Source organism: Girardinichthys multiradiatus, chromosome X (genome assembly GCF_021462225.1).
Source record: "Girardinichthys multiradiatus isolate DD_20200921_A chromosome X, DD_fGirMul_XY1, whole genome shotgun sequence".
NCBI classification, from domain to species: domain Eukaryota; kingdom Metazoa; phylum Chordata; class Actinopteri; order Cyprinodontiformes; family Goodeidae; genus Girardinichthys; species Girardinichthys multiradiatus.
In genome coordinates, this window is record NC_061817.1 from 28,719,528 (window position 1) to 28,730,381 (window position 10,854).

General features: G+C 38.6%; 1 protein-coding gene across 4 annotated transcripts; it reads left to right on the forward strand.

The window, feature by feature from the left end:
- Positions 1-600: 600 nt before the first annotated feature.
- Positions 601-6,659, forward strand: LOC124862266 (ubiquitin domain-containing protein UBFD1-like). 4 transcript variants are annotated; one of them, XM_047356086.1, is made up of 8 exons: positions 601-630; positions 1,003-1,082; positions 2,314-2,586; positions 2,680-2,888; positions 2,977-3,042; positions 3,154-3,259; positions 3,348-3,430; positions 6,240-6,659. In XM_047356086.1, exons 2-8 carry the CDS (start codon positions 1,067-1,069, stop codon positions 6,348-6,350), a joined length of 864 nt encoding a protein of 287 aa, XP_047212042.1. In that variant the 5' UTR covers positions 601-630; positions 1,003-1,066; the 3' UTR covers positions 6,351-6,659. The 4 variants fall into 4 exon arrangements, with proteins under 4 accessions (XP_047212042.1, XP_047212039.1, XP_047212041.1 ...); XM_047356083.1 differs by lacking the exon at positions 601-630 and adding an exon at positions 837-889; XM_047356085.1 differs by lacking the exon at positions 601-630 and adding an exon at positions 838-879.
- Positions 6,660-10,854: the final 4,195 nt, after the last annotated feature.

A 10,854-nucleotide genomic window follows, 5' to 3' on the forward strand; every position in this document is an offset into this window, starting at 1 on the left:
GAGAAACGCTCCTTCATGAAAACTATTTCTAATGTAGACCTGCAAATTATAAATATTTTAAATATCAAGAATCCAACAGCGAAAATAATCATAGCAATTATCATTATTATTATTATCATTATTATTAGTAGTAGTTGTGTTTGTCTGATGTGATACACTCAGATTTTCGAAAGTACCAGAAATGAAGGGGTAAAATATATAATTCTGTTTGTAGTGAATTTTTATTTTTTTGAGCTGAATAACCGAATAAATAATTTTTCGACCTTACTGAGATCAGCCTAAATCAATACGACGTCGAATAAACAACCCTGGCTAACCAAAGAAAGTGAATAACTGATATGTTTAAAAGCAGAAGAGTGAAACTGACATATGATGTCATGTCAGCAATGGAAGAGAAAATCTGGGGTTATATTAATTTGCTCAATTATGTCGAATCACGCAGGGCTTATTTTTTTCTACAGTTGTATAGTTATTTACGTTTTCAAACGGTTGACGAAAAGATCTGATTTTATTCTGAATTCCAAGATCATATATTTCAAAGAACAGCAAGTTTAATCATTGATTAAAGTGCCATGTTTCGGTGTCCACTTCAGCTGCCACAACAACAAAGAAGCGTAAAACAACAAGAGGGTAAACTGCCGCTTACTTCCGCGTTGACTTCCACATTTCCCAGATGTGGCTACGATATCTACATTTAAATTCAAACTATTAAAATGAAACGTCATTTTAATAAACAATCTTTGTTTCACATACTCAAAATTAAGCTGACGAGAATATATATTTGTACATGTTTTTCATGTGAAATATTTTCTAATACGCATGCGCGTTTTCATCATATCCGTTTTTACGATAAATTGTCTACAACGGTTTTAACTCAGTGCAAGTTTGTGTAACTATATTTTAAAAATATTTTTAGCATTTAAATAGTATTAATTGCTCGTTATCGTCCAAAAAAATGTATTAGTGTGTCCTAACTAACTTATTTTCGACTTTTTTTTGCAGTATCGGAGTCATCCTGCTTCCTGTATCCTCTTTGCCACCAACCGACAGATTGTACACAATCATCATGGCGACGCAGGATGGTGGGTATAGAGAAAATTTTGCAAAAATACATTAAACGTTTTTTGTCTAAGTTTGTTAAGTAGCAACAAAGTGTCACATATATCAGATCTAGTCTTTGAAATGTGCTGTTATCATTAGGCGGTAATGTAAATGTTCGTTTCTCTGCTACGATTTTTTTTTTTTCTGTAAATGATCAGCAGCGGTCCTGCTAGCGAATGATAACGATTGCTAACATCAGTTACATTTATCTACATTTGAAGACAACTACTGTTAACGTAGGAAGCATTAACAAGCGTTAGCTTTTAACCGTAAATTCTCTTTGTTAAAAGAGACAACTAAAGATAGTTAACAAAAGTACTGGCGTGTCTAACAATGTAATAGCGGTAATGTTGCTGAGGCTAAAAAGATCTGGGTTGTTTTGTTTTCACAAATGTGCCGTAATTTATGATCTGTTGTTTGTTTCTTTTGAGGTTTTTAAAATTCGTTCCTGATGGTATTCATTAAAAATAAGCGATGGAAGGACTAGCATAATTCAATGTTTAGATAAGCCGGGAAATCACAAGTAATACTAAAATAGATTCTCATAAAGGCCTACTAACTCTGCACACTGCTACAAATATTGATACCAGATCATTTTAAAACATGTTTGTATAATGTGAAAACCCAATAATATTTATACAATGAAAGGCTGTGTAAAATTTGAAATACATCATACGTTTTTTGGATAATGTTAAAAGGTAAAAAAATAGTGAGAAGTTTCACTACAGAAAGTTTATAATGTTTTATTTTTAGAAGCAAAGCCACCCCATATATTTTTATGAGGATGCGAACTGGAGAAAGGCAAATTGACCGGTGTAAACATGTTACACCCGAGCATGTGTGTAACATGTTTACACTACATAACATGTTTACACTACTGCTTAGGTCAATTGCCGTGCAACTGGAGCTGGTTTTATTTGCAGCAAGTGTCCACCTATGTTTAAAAATTCCTGGAAGCACTATACGATGTCTTTGTCAAAGAAGAAGTTTTAATAGTGAAATTCGATCATATCAATATTTTGACTTTAGAATTGTGGCAAAATCCAATTTTGTCTAAAATTACTAATTGTTAAAGTGTTTTTTATAACAACTTTAGTGTTAAAGAATCATTTACATTTTCACTAGGCTAGACAGTGTTTTCCTGCAAATGTATTCCTGGAATTCTTCATAATTAATTTTAATTAACGAGATATAAACTGAATGCTTTTGCAGGAGGTGAAGGAGCCATAATGGACACTGAGGCAAAGCCAAAAGAAGCTGAGGCACTTGGTGAAAATGCTGAGAAGGTTGATGCCGAAGCTACATCTCACACAGATGCAGGAAATGCCACAACTCAGGACTCTAGTATTAGCAATGGCGACGATGCAGACGACAAGCAGGAGACAGTGGACTTGAAGATCATCTGGAACAAGAACAAATACGATTTGAAAATTCCTGTTGATAGTACCGGAGCCATACTAAAAGAGAGGATCCATGCACTCACTGGTAAGAGTTTTAAATTGTTTAGATGAGTTTGATACCACGTTTTAAAATAGATCTGGTCAGCAGAAGAACTGAACAAGTTCTCATTATTTTTAGGTCTTCCACCAGCAATGCAGAAAGTGATGTACAAAGGACTGCTTCCAGAGGATAAGATGCTACGTGACATAAAGGTTACAAACGGGGCAAAAATAATGGTGGTAGGATCTACAATAAATGATGTATTAGCTGTTAACACACCAAAAGAGGTCATTCAGCAGGAAGTTAAAGCTGAGGAAAACAAGAAAGAGCCTTTATGCAAGCAAAAGGTAAGATTTTTCTACATCTCTTTAGAGTACTGTTAAATATTCAGGTTTTGTGGATTTTTTCTCTTTTAAACCTGTAATGTGATTTCAGCAACACAGGAAAGTACTGGACAAAGGTAAACCAGAAGATATAATGCCAGCTATCAAAGGAACAAAGGTGAGGGGTGATGATTGAAGTTCATTTATGTTTGCTGCAGATGTCCAGCATATATTTTGTCTTTTCAACTGAATTTACAAGGGATTAATAGCTCCTTTGTCGTACCAACAGGAGCGATTACCAACAGCGCCTTTATCCGGAATGTATAACAAATCCGGAGGAAAAGTAAGACTCACATTCAAACTGGAGCAAGATCAGTTGTGGATTGGAACAAAAGGTAAAGTTATGATTTCACACTGAGGTCTCAGCAGTGCAAAGATGCTGACAGTATTAATGTATTCATACTTATGGTTTCTCACTTGCAGAGAGAACAGAGAAAGTTCCAATGGGCTCCATTAAAAATGTAGTGTCTGAACCCATCGAAGGCCATGAGGACTATCACATGATGGTAACTATTGTTGCTGCTGCCGACACGTCAGATTTTTGGTTTAGCTGTAAAATCAAAAATAGAAAATTAAATTCTCAGAGCTAGCAGATGTGTACTTGGCGTATGTTACACAGGAAAGTTCAGATGGTCAGATTGTTATATTTTCTTGCAGAATACAGAGCGCAGATCTGCACAGCTCAGCCGTGTGTCATGAGTTAAAGGTCTTTTGAGGATGTGAAAAGCTGTTGTAGCTGTTCAGACAAAGCTTGGGGGGGGGGGATATGCATCAGAGTGACTGAGTAAAAATTTCTGGTCTGGTGTTTTTCGGAGCCGTATTCTTAGGAAACTTTTTCAAGAGAAAACTTGTGTGTCATAGTTTTGCACATATGGAAATGATCAACCACAGGATTTGCTTTATGAGTTACAGACTAAGATCATTATGCTGTGAAGTACTCTGCCGGGATACCTTAATGATACCTGATATCTGTGCATGTATGACTGAGGACGTAAGCAACTTCCATGTTACTGATCGATTATCGGCTCCATTTGTCGAACACTTGAAGTTTAACGGCAGACTGAATGAATTTACCCTGAAGATTAGTCAGTTTAGCTGTTTCAGTTAATAGATCACAGTAAGCACACTAGATCAATACAGTTCTATCACAGCCTGTAATCCTTGATCTAAATCAGCGTATCGCCGTTTCTGCAGCGCAGAAATAGTGAATCATATTCTCATAATATGTAACCACAGCATTTCTACTTTGTGTTTAAATGTTGTCCTAATGAATGAAACATGTTGCATACAGCTTTCTCAATGGGTTCCTGCATCAAATGGGGGAGTGGTTGCCTAGTGGTTAGAGCAGGAGGTTTGTGTTCTGGAGGGGACACAAGGGGCCGGGTTCGTATCCCACAGATTGCCACTCTGGGTCCCTGAGCAAGACTCTTAGCCCCAGAATGCTCCCGGGGCGCCGCACAACAGCAGCCCACTGCTCCCTATAAGGGATGGGTTAAATGCAGAGGGTCTAATTTCCCCTCGGGGATCAATAAAGTATCAATTATTATTATTATTATTATTAAACATAACTTCAGTACGAAAAGCAGTTTTCAAATGACAATTTTATTTATTATTGAAAAAAGATATCAAAACCAACCTGGCCCTATATGAAAATATGATTACCCTTTCTGTTAAATCATGAATTACCTTTGATAAATCACATTTTTAGTTCAGTTTCACAAGCTACGCCCAGACTTTATAACTGCCAGATCCTTAGAATCAAGAAAATCGAACCTTACTGACAACATGAAGTAGGCTAAAATATCTCACAAAGCAACAAACCAGGCACTGGTCTAAAGAAATTCAACAGCAGATAAGAAAGATAGTTAATGACATCTATCTGTCTGGAATAGGAAACAACGTGTTTCGTAAGATTTTGGAACTCCAGCGACCCACAATTAGAGCCATTAACCTTTCCAGGAGGTGCTGGCCTACCAAAAACTACACCCAAGATCACATCAGTGACTCAGCCAAGAGGTCACAGAAGAACCAAGGACATGAGCTAAAGCACTGCAGTTTTTACTTGCCATAGACTTTGGGTACAAATGGCATCCTCAGTAGAGTTCCAAAAAGGGTATAAATGCTTATCTCACATTTCCCAAAAAACATCTTGATGATCCCCAAGACTTTTGAGCAAATATTCTGTGTACTGATGTGACAGAAGTGGGACGTTTTGAAAGTGTGCATCCTGTTGCATCTGGTGTAACACTTACGCAGAATTTCAAAAAACGAACATTTGGTGGCGATTAGATGGTCTGGGGCTGCTTTGCTACTTCAGCACCTGGAGGTTTTGCCGTAACTGGTGGAACAATTAATTCTGCTCTCTGCCGGAAAATCCTGAAGGAATATGTCTATCCATCAGCTTGTGACCTTAAGTTAAAACACTCTTGGGTTATGCAGCAGGGCAGTAATCCAAAGCAAACCCAGTAAACCATTTCAAAGTGGCTTGGAAAATTAAAATGGTTTTTGAGTGGCCTAGTCAAAGTCTGGACTTAAATCAGATAGAAGTGCTGTGGAATGATAGGCCATTCATGGCTTAAAGACTCACCAATGTAGCTGGAAAAATAAAACTTCTGCAAAGAAGAATAGGCCAAGATTCCTCTAGGGTGATGTTAGAGTCACTGCTAGTTTTTGCTACCAAGGTTGGCAAAAACAGTTGTTAGGGGGCGATTACTTTTTAAAACAGGGATAAGTTGGTTAAAAAGCTCTTCTTTTTTTTTTTACCCTTGAACACATCTGAATAAATCATCATATAAAAACTGCATTTTTAGGTTTACTCAGGTTATCGTTTGATACTAAAAGTAGTTTGACAGTTTGAAACATTTAAGTGTGAAAAAAGGTTCAAATGGAAGAAATATGTGAGGGGGCAAATACTTTTTCAGTGCAACATTAGGTTTTTACAGTATATATTGTTAGACATATATATTTATAGATACATTTAGCAGGCGAAAATATCATGCATACCTACTGCAGCACGTGTATTTTCAGATGGTTTAGTGGTGGCATCATAGGCCTGAAGGCATGCAACCAAGATTTTCTTTTCCTTATGAGCATCATCATATACTGATCATATGCTTGATGAAGACTGTGTTGTGACAGATCTGAGGACACAGTGGACTAATAACCAGTTTGAAAGAAAACATACAGTCCTTTGTCACTGCTAAAGTTGGGTTTTCTCTCCAAAAAATTACTCGAGCCGTGTGAGTAAACTGTAGCATGTCTTGTAATCTCAAAAATCCTCACCAGTTTAACTCAGTTTATCTTCCACTTTTGCAGGCTTTTCAGTTGGGTCCAACGGAAGCTTCTCAGTATTGGGTCTATTGGGTGCCTGCACAGTTTGTCGATGCAATCAAAGACACAGTCCTTGGAAAATGGCAGTATTTCTAATGTGCCTCTTTTTTTTGACTGATGAACTGGGATGGAGAGGAGGAGCCAATGAAAAATCAAACTGGAGACTAAAGTGAGGCCTGAAGAACTGTTGGGAAGCTATTGTAAGGAAACTGACAGATGCCTGTGGACTAACCATCTTGTTTTTAGGTTAAAGGTGCACTATGCGATAGCATAACATTTCTCAGCCCCGTTGATCAACATTTTCAGCAAATCCAAGGGAAAATAATGATAAAAATGTACAGAAATTGCTAACACTTTTCTTCAGTTATTAAAAAGAAATAAAGTTTATTTAATGAAATAAAATGACCATGAGGTATTTGATTCCTCTGCTTGTTTGTAAATTGTCCCTGCTTTTTACAAAGGAGCATACTATTATTGAACTAAATAAGGATCTGATTGAGGTTAGATACGGACGAGAAATGGACTTTTAAAATTATTCACATTTGGTTCAGTTGTTTTATTGCCATATTGAAAATTAATTATCTTCAACATGGCAACTAAAAAGGAAAAAAATTGTTGGAATTTCTCCTTGAACTACACAGCTTTCGTTTCAGATTTTCCAAGAACCTCTTGTGCTTCAACAAACTAATATGCACAGAAAAGAGTAAACAATTAGTCTTACAAATCACAATAGGAGGGTTAAGATTGGCCAAACTAACTTGCTTCTCTGATTTTTATATAAGAGAAATCCTTTTATCAGGATTACAGTACCAAATACATCTGTATTACATGGATTGCTACTTTATTCATTTAGTTTGGAATAGCAGAGTGAGGACCAACCCTGTAATTTAGGACTAGACAGAAGTTTTGTTTTTTTAATAAGGCTAATGTGTTTTTTGATTTATGTGTAAGTGTTCCTAATTTACTACACCATTAAAGATGTTTTCATATCAAGTTTATTTATTTATAGTAGGATTTTAGTTTTATTTTAATATTACAATTGATTATAATTCCAATGAAACTCAGATTTATTACACACAGAGTGATATATTGCGAGGGTTTATTTCTGTTCATTTCTGATAATTGTGAAAGAAACCAAAACACAAAATTCAGTTACTCTGAAAATTATATAAAATTACAGAAAACTGATTAAAAAGAAAAAAAGGAGTTTTTACTACCAAAATGTCAGCTTGCAGATGACAATTTCCATGTACAGTACAGTATATGCATTCAATACTTTGTTGCTGCTTCTTTTTACATGAATTGCTGAATCATTGCGGTGTGGCATAAAGCACTTCTAGAGCGTTGAGCCCAGGTTGCTTTAATTGCAGCCATCAGCTCGTCCATATTGTTGGATATGTCTCTAATCTTCCTCTTCACGACACCCGATTGTTTCTGTTTCAGAATTTAGGTCAGGCTAGTTTTCTGGCCTATCAAATACAGTTATACTTTAGTCATTAATGCAGATATTAGAATTTTGGACCCTTGAAATATGGTTTTTGTTTCAGGAGTGTGTTCAAGTCAAGTTTATTTATATAGCGCTTTTCAGCAACAAGGCACTGAAGGCGCTGTACATAGGGAAAAACATTACAATAATACAGAAAATCAAACAACAGAGGTAATAAAAAAAGAATAGAATGATGGATAAGAAAATTAAAGGAAATTTGGACTGAACACTTTAATAATGTTTAGATAATTCTAGAATTGCGCTGCTCAAGGTGGCAGCAGGTTGGAGTAGCTCTGTTACTTTTGATTCTGATTTATTCTTTTTTGGGAACTATTCCTCTCGTGGTGGATACAGTTGATTTTTTTTGGACTGTCCTCTCCAGTGTTGGATGCTGTGCAGCTTGGAGGATTTTTCTTAATACTTTCTATTTTTGGACATTTGTTATGATGCATTGCCATGGCAACGGGGTTGTTTCTTACAACCGGGAGCAGCTGATTAATATCTCAAAAGCTCAAATAATACTTCCCCAAATCCCTGATGAGTTGAAAAGGAGACGCCGTGGATGCAGAGCAGGAGCTAAGAGAAGAGAGAGAAGGAGGAAGTTCAAACCATCTCTTCCGTCGATTTTGATGGGCAATGTGAGATCGTTGGGAAACAAGTTGGATGAACTCCAAGCCCTACAAAAGACCCAGCCAGAGTACCGGGCATGCAGTATCATGTGTTTTACTGAGACATGGCTGCAGGATCATATCCCCGACTCCAGCGTCTCTCTGCCGGGCTTTTTAACCATACGAGCAGACAGATTTAAAGAGGAGCGGCAAATGTAAAGGAGGTGGACTGGCAGTACTTGTGAACAACAGATGGTGTAATCCAGGACATGTAACTGTGAAGTGTCATCTCTGCAGTCCAGATATTGAACTGTTGGCAGTAAGTTTTCGTCCATATTATTTACCCAGAGAGTTCACCAGTGTTATTTTGGCAACAGTTTACGTTCCACCTTCCGCTGTTGCTGACACTGCATGTGATGCCATCAGCTCAGTTGTTGCTAAGCTACAGACTCAAAACCCCAATGCTTTTGTGGCAATTTCTGGTGATTTTAACCATGCTTCATTCTCTGCTACACTTCCAACGTTTCAACAGTTTGTCAGCTGCTCTACCAGAGAAAACAAAACATTGGATTTGTTTTATGCAAATGTCAAGGACCCATACATCTCTACAGCAAGACCTCCTCTAGGCAAATCAGATCACAATCTTGTTTTTCTCTGCTCGAAATATAAGCCCCTTGTTCAGAGGCAACCTGTAATAAAGAGGACTGTGAGAAAATGGTCACAGGAAGCTGAAGAAGCTCTGCAAGGTTGCTTTGAGGCTACAGACTGGGACGCACTGTGCCAGCCACATGGAGAGGACATCAATGCCATGACTGAGTGTGAAACCGACTATATAAACTTCTGTGTGGATAACATCATCCCCACCAGAATCGTGAGATGCTTCCCCAATAACAAACCTTGGATCACCAATGACCTGAAGGACCTGCTTAACAAGAAAAAAAGAGCCTTCAGAGAGGGAGACAGAATTATTGAGGAGTTTACAGAAGCAACTTAAAGTCAAGATAAGAGACAGTAAGGAGGTACAAGAAGAAGCTGGAGAGCAAGCTCCAGCAAAACAATATCAGAGATGTGTGGACAGGGATGAAGAAGATCACAGGCTTCAAGCAGAAGGATGATCAGACCAATGGAGGTCTGGACAGAGCCAATGAACTGAACACATTCTTCAATAGGTTCAGTTCAGAAACAAGCTTCACATCCTCCTCTCCTGCTCACAGCCAAACAGACATTCGATCTTCCTTTGACCCACAGGACCCACAGCTGTCCAGTAACACCTCACATTTTTTATCTTCCACCTCAGCCCTAGACCCTTCTGCTTCTACATGTTTGCCTACAACCATATCAGAAGATGCTGATGCTTCCTTTGCTTCCCCCTTCCACCTGTGTGTCTCAAGAAGTCAGGTGAAGAGACAACTGGAGAGACTGAATAGGAATAAGGCTGCAGGTCCAGATCATGTCAGCCCTAGAGTCCTGAAGGCCTGTGCAGAGCCGCTCTGTGGGATTCTGCAGCACCTCTTCAACCTTAGCCTGGCCCAGAAGAAGGTTCCGGTGTTGTGGAAGACCTCCTGTCTTGTTCCGGTACCAAAGAAAACTCACCCATCAGTCCTCAATGACTTTAGATAGACCTGTTGCCCTGACATCTCACATCATGAAGGTCCTAGAGAGACTCCTGTTGGCCCACCTGAGTAAGCAAACAGTAAATCATCAGGACCCCCTTCAGTTTGCTTATCGCTGTGGAGTTGGAATTGAAGATGCCATCATACACCTGCTTCAACAAACCCACTGTCATCTGGACAAAGCCAGCAGCACTGTGAGGATCATGTTCTTTGATTTCTCCAGTGCATTTAATACAATCCAACCTGATTTGCTTTGTCAGAAACTCCAGAAGACTCGGGTGGAGGCCTCAACAATCTCCTGGATCAAAGACTACCTGACAAACAGACCACAGTTTGTGAGACTGAAGGGTTGTGAGTCTAACCAAGTAGTCAGCAGCACAGGAGCACCACAGGGGACTGTACTCTCACCATTCCTTTTCACTGTGTACACCTCAGACTTCCAGTACAAGACAGACTCCTGTCATCTGCAGAAATACTCGGATGATTCTGCAGTTGTGGGGGGGATCAGAGATGGACAAGAAGCTGAGTACAGGAAGGTGGTGGACCGCTTTGTGGCATGGTGTGGAAACAATCATCTCATTTTGAACGTGACTAAAACAAAGGAGATGATTGTAGATTTTAAGAGAAACAGGAATAAGTCAAAAACAATTTCTATCACGGGAGAAGTGGAGGTGGTGGAGGAGTATAAATACCTCGGTGTTCACCTGGACAACAGACTAGAGTGGAGATGCAACTGTGAAGCCATCTACAAGAAGGGACAGAGCTGTACTTTTTGAGGAAGCTTAGGTCCTTTGGTGTTTGCAGCAAGATGCTGCATATCTTCTATAAGTCTGTTGTGGAAAGTGTGATCTCTTCTGCCATCATCTGCTGGGGAAGCAGCCTCAGAGCCAGGG

What these genes read in the sequence shown, in the direction of transcription:
- LOC124862266 (XM_047356086.1), top strand. An exon ending in AGCCTTTATGCAAGCAAAAG is followed by an intron (nt 2,889 to 2,976) that starts GTAAGATTTTTC and finishes ATGTGATTTCAG; the next exon opens with CAACACAGGAAAGTACTGGA. An exon ending in CAGCTATCAAAGGAACAAAG is followed by an intron (nt 3,043 to 3,153) that starts GTGAGGGGTGAT and finishes TCGTACCAACAG; the next exon opens with GAGCGATTACCAACAGCGCC.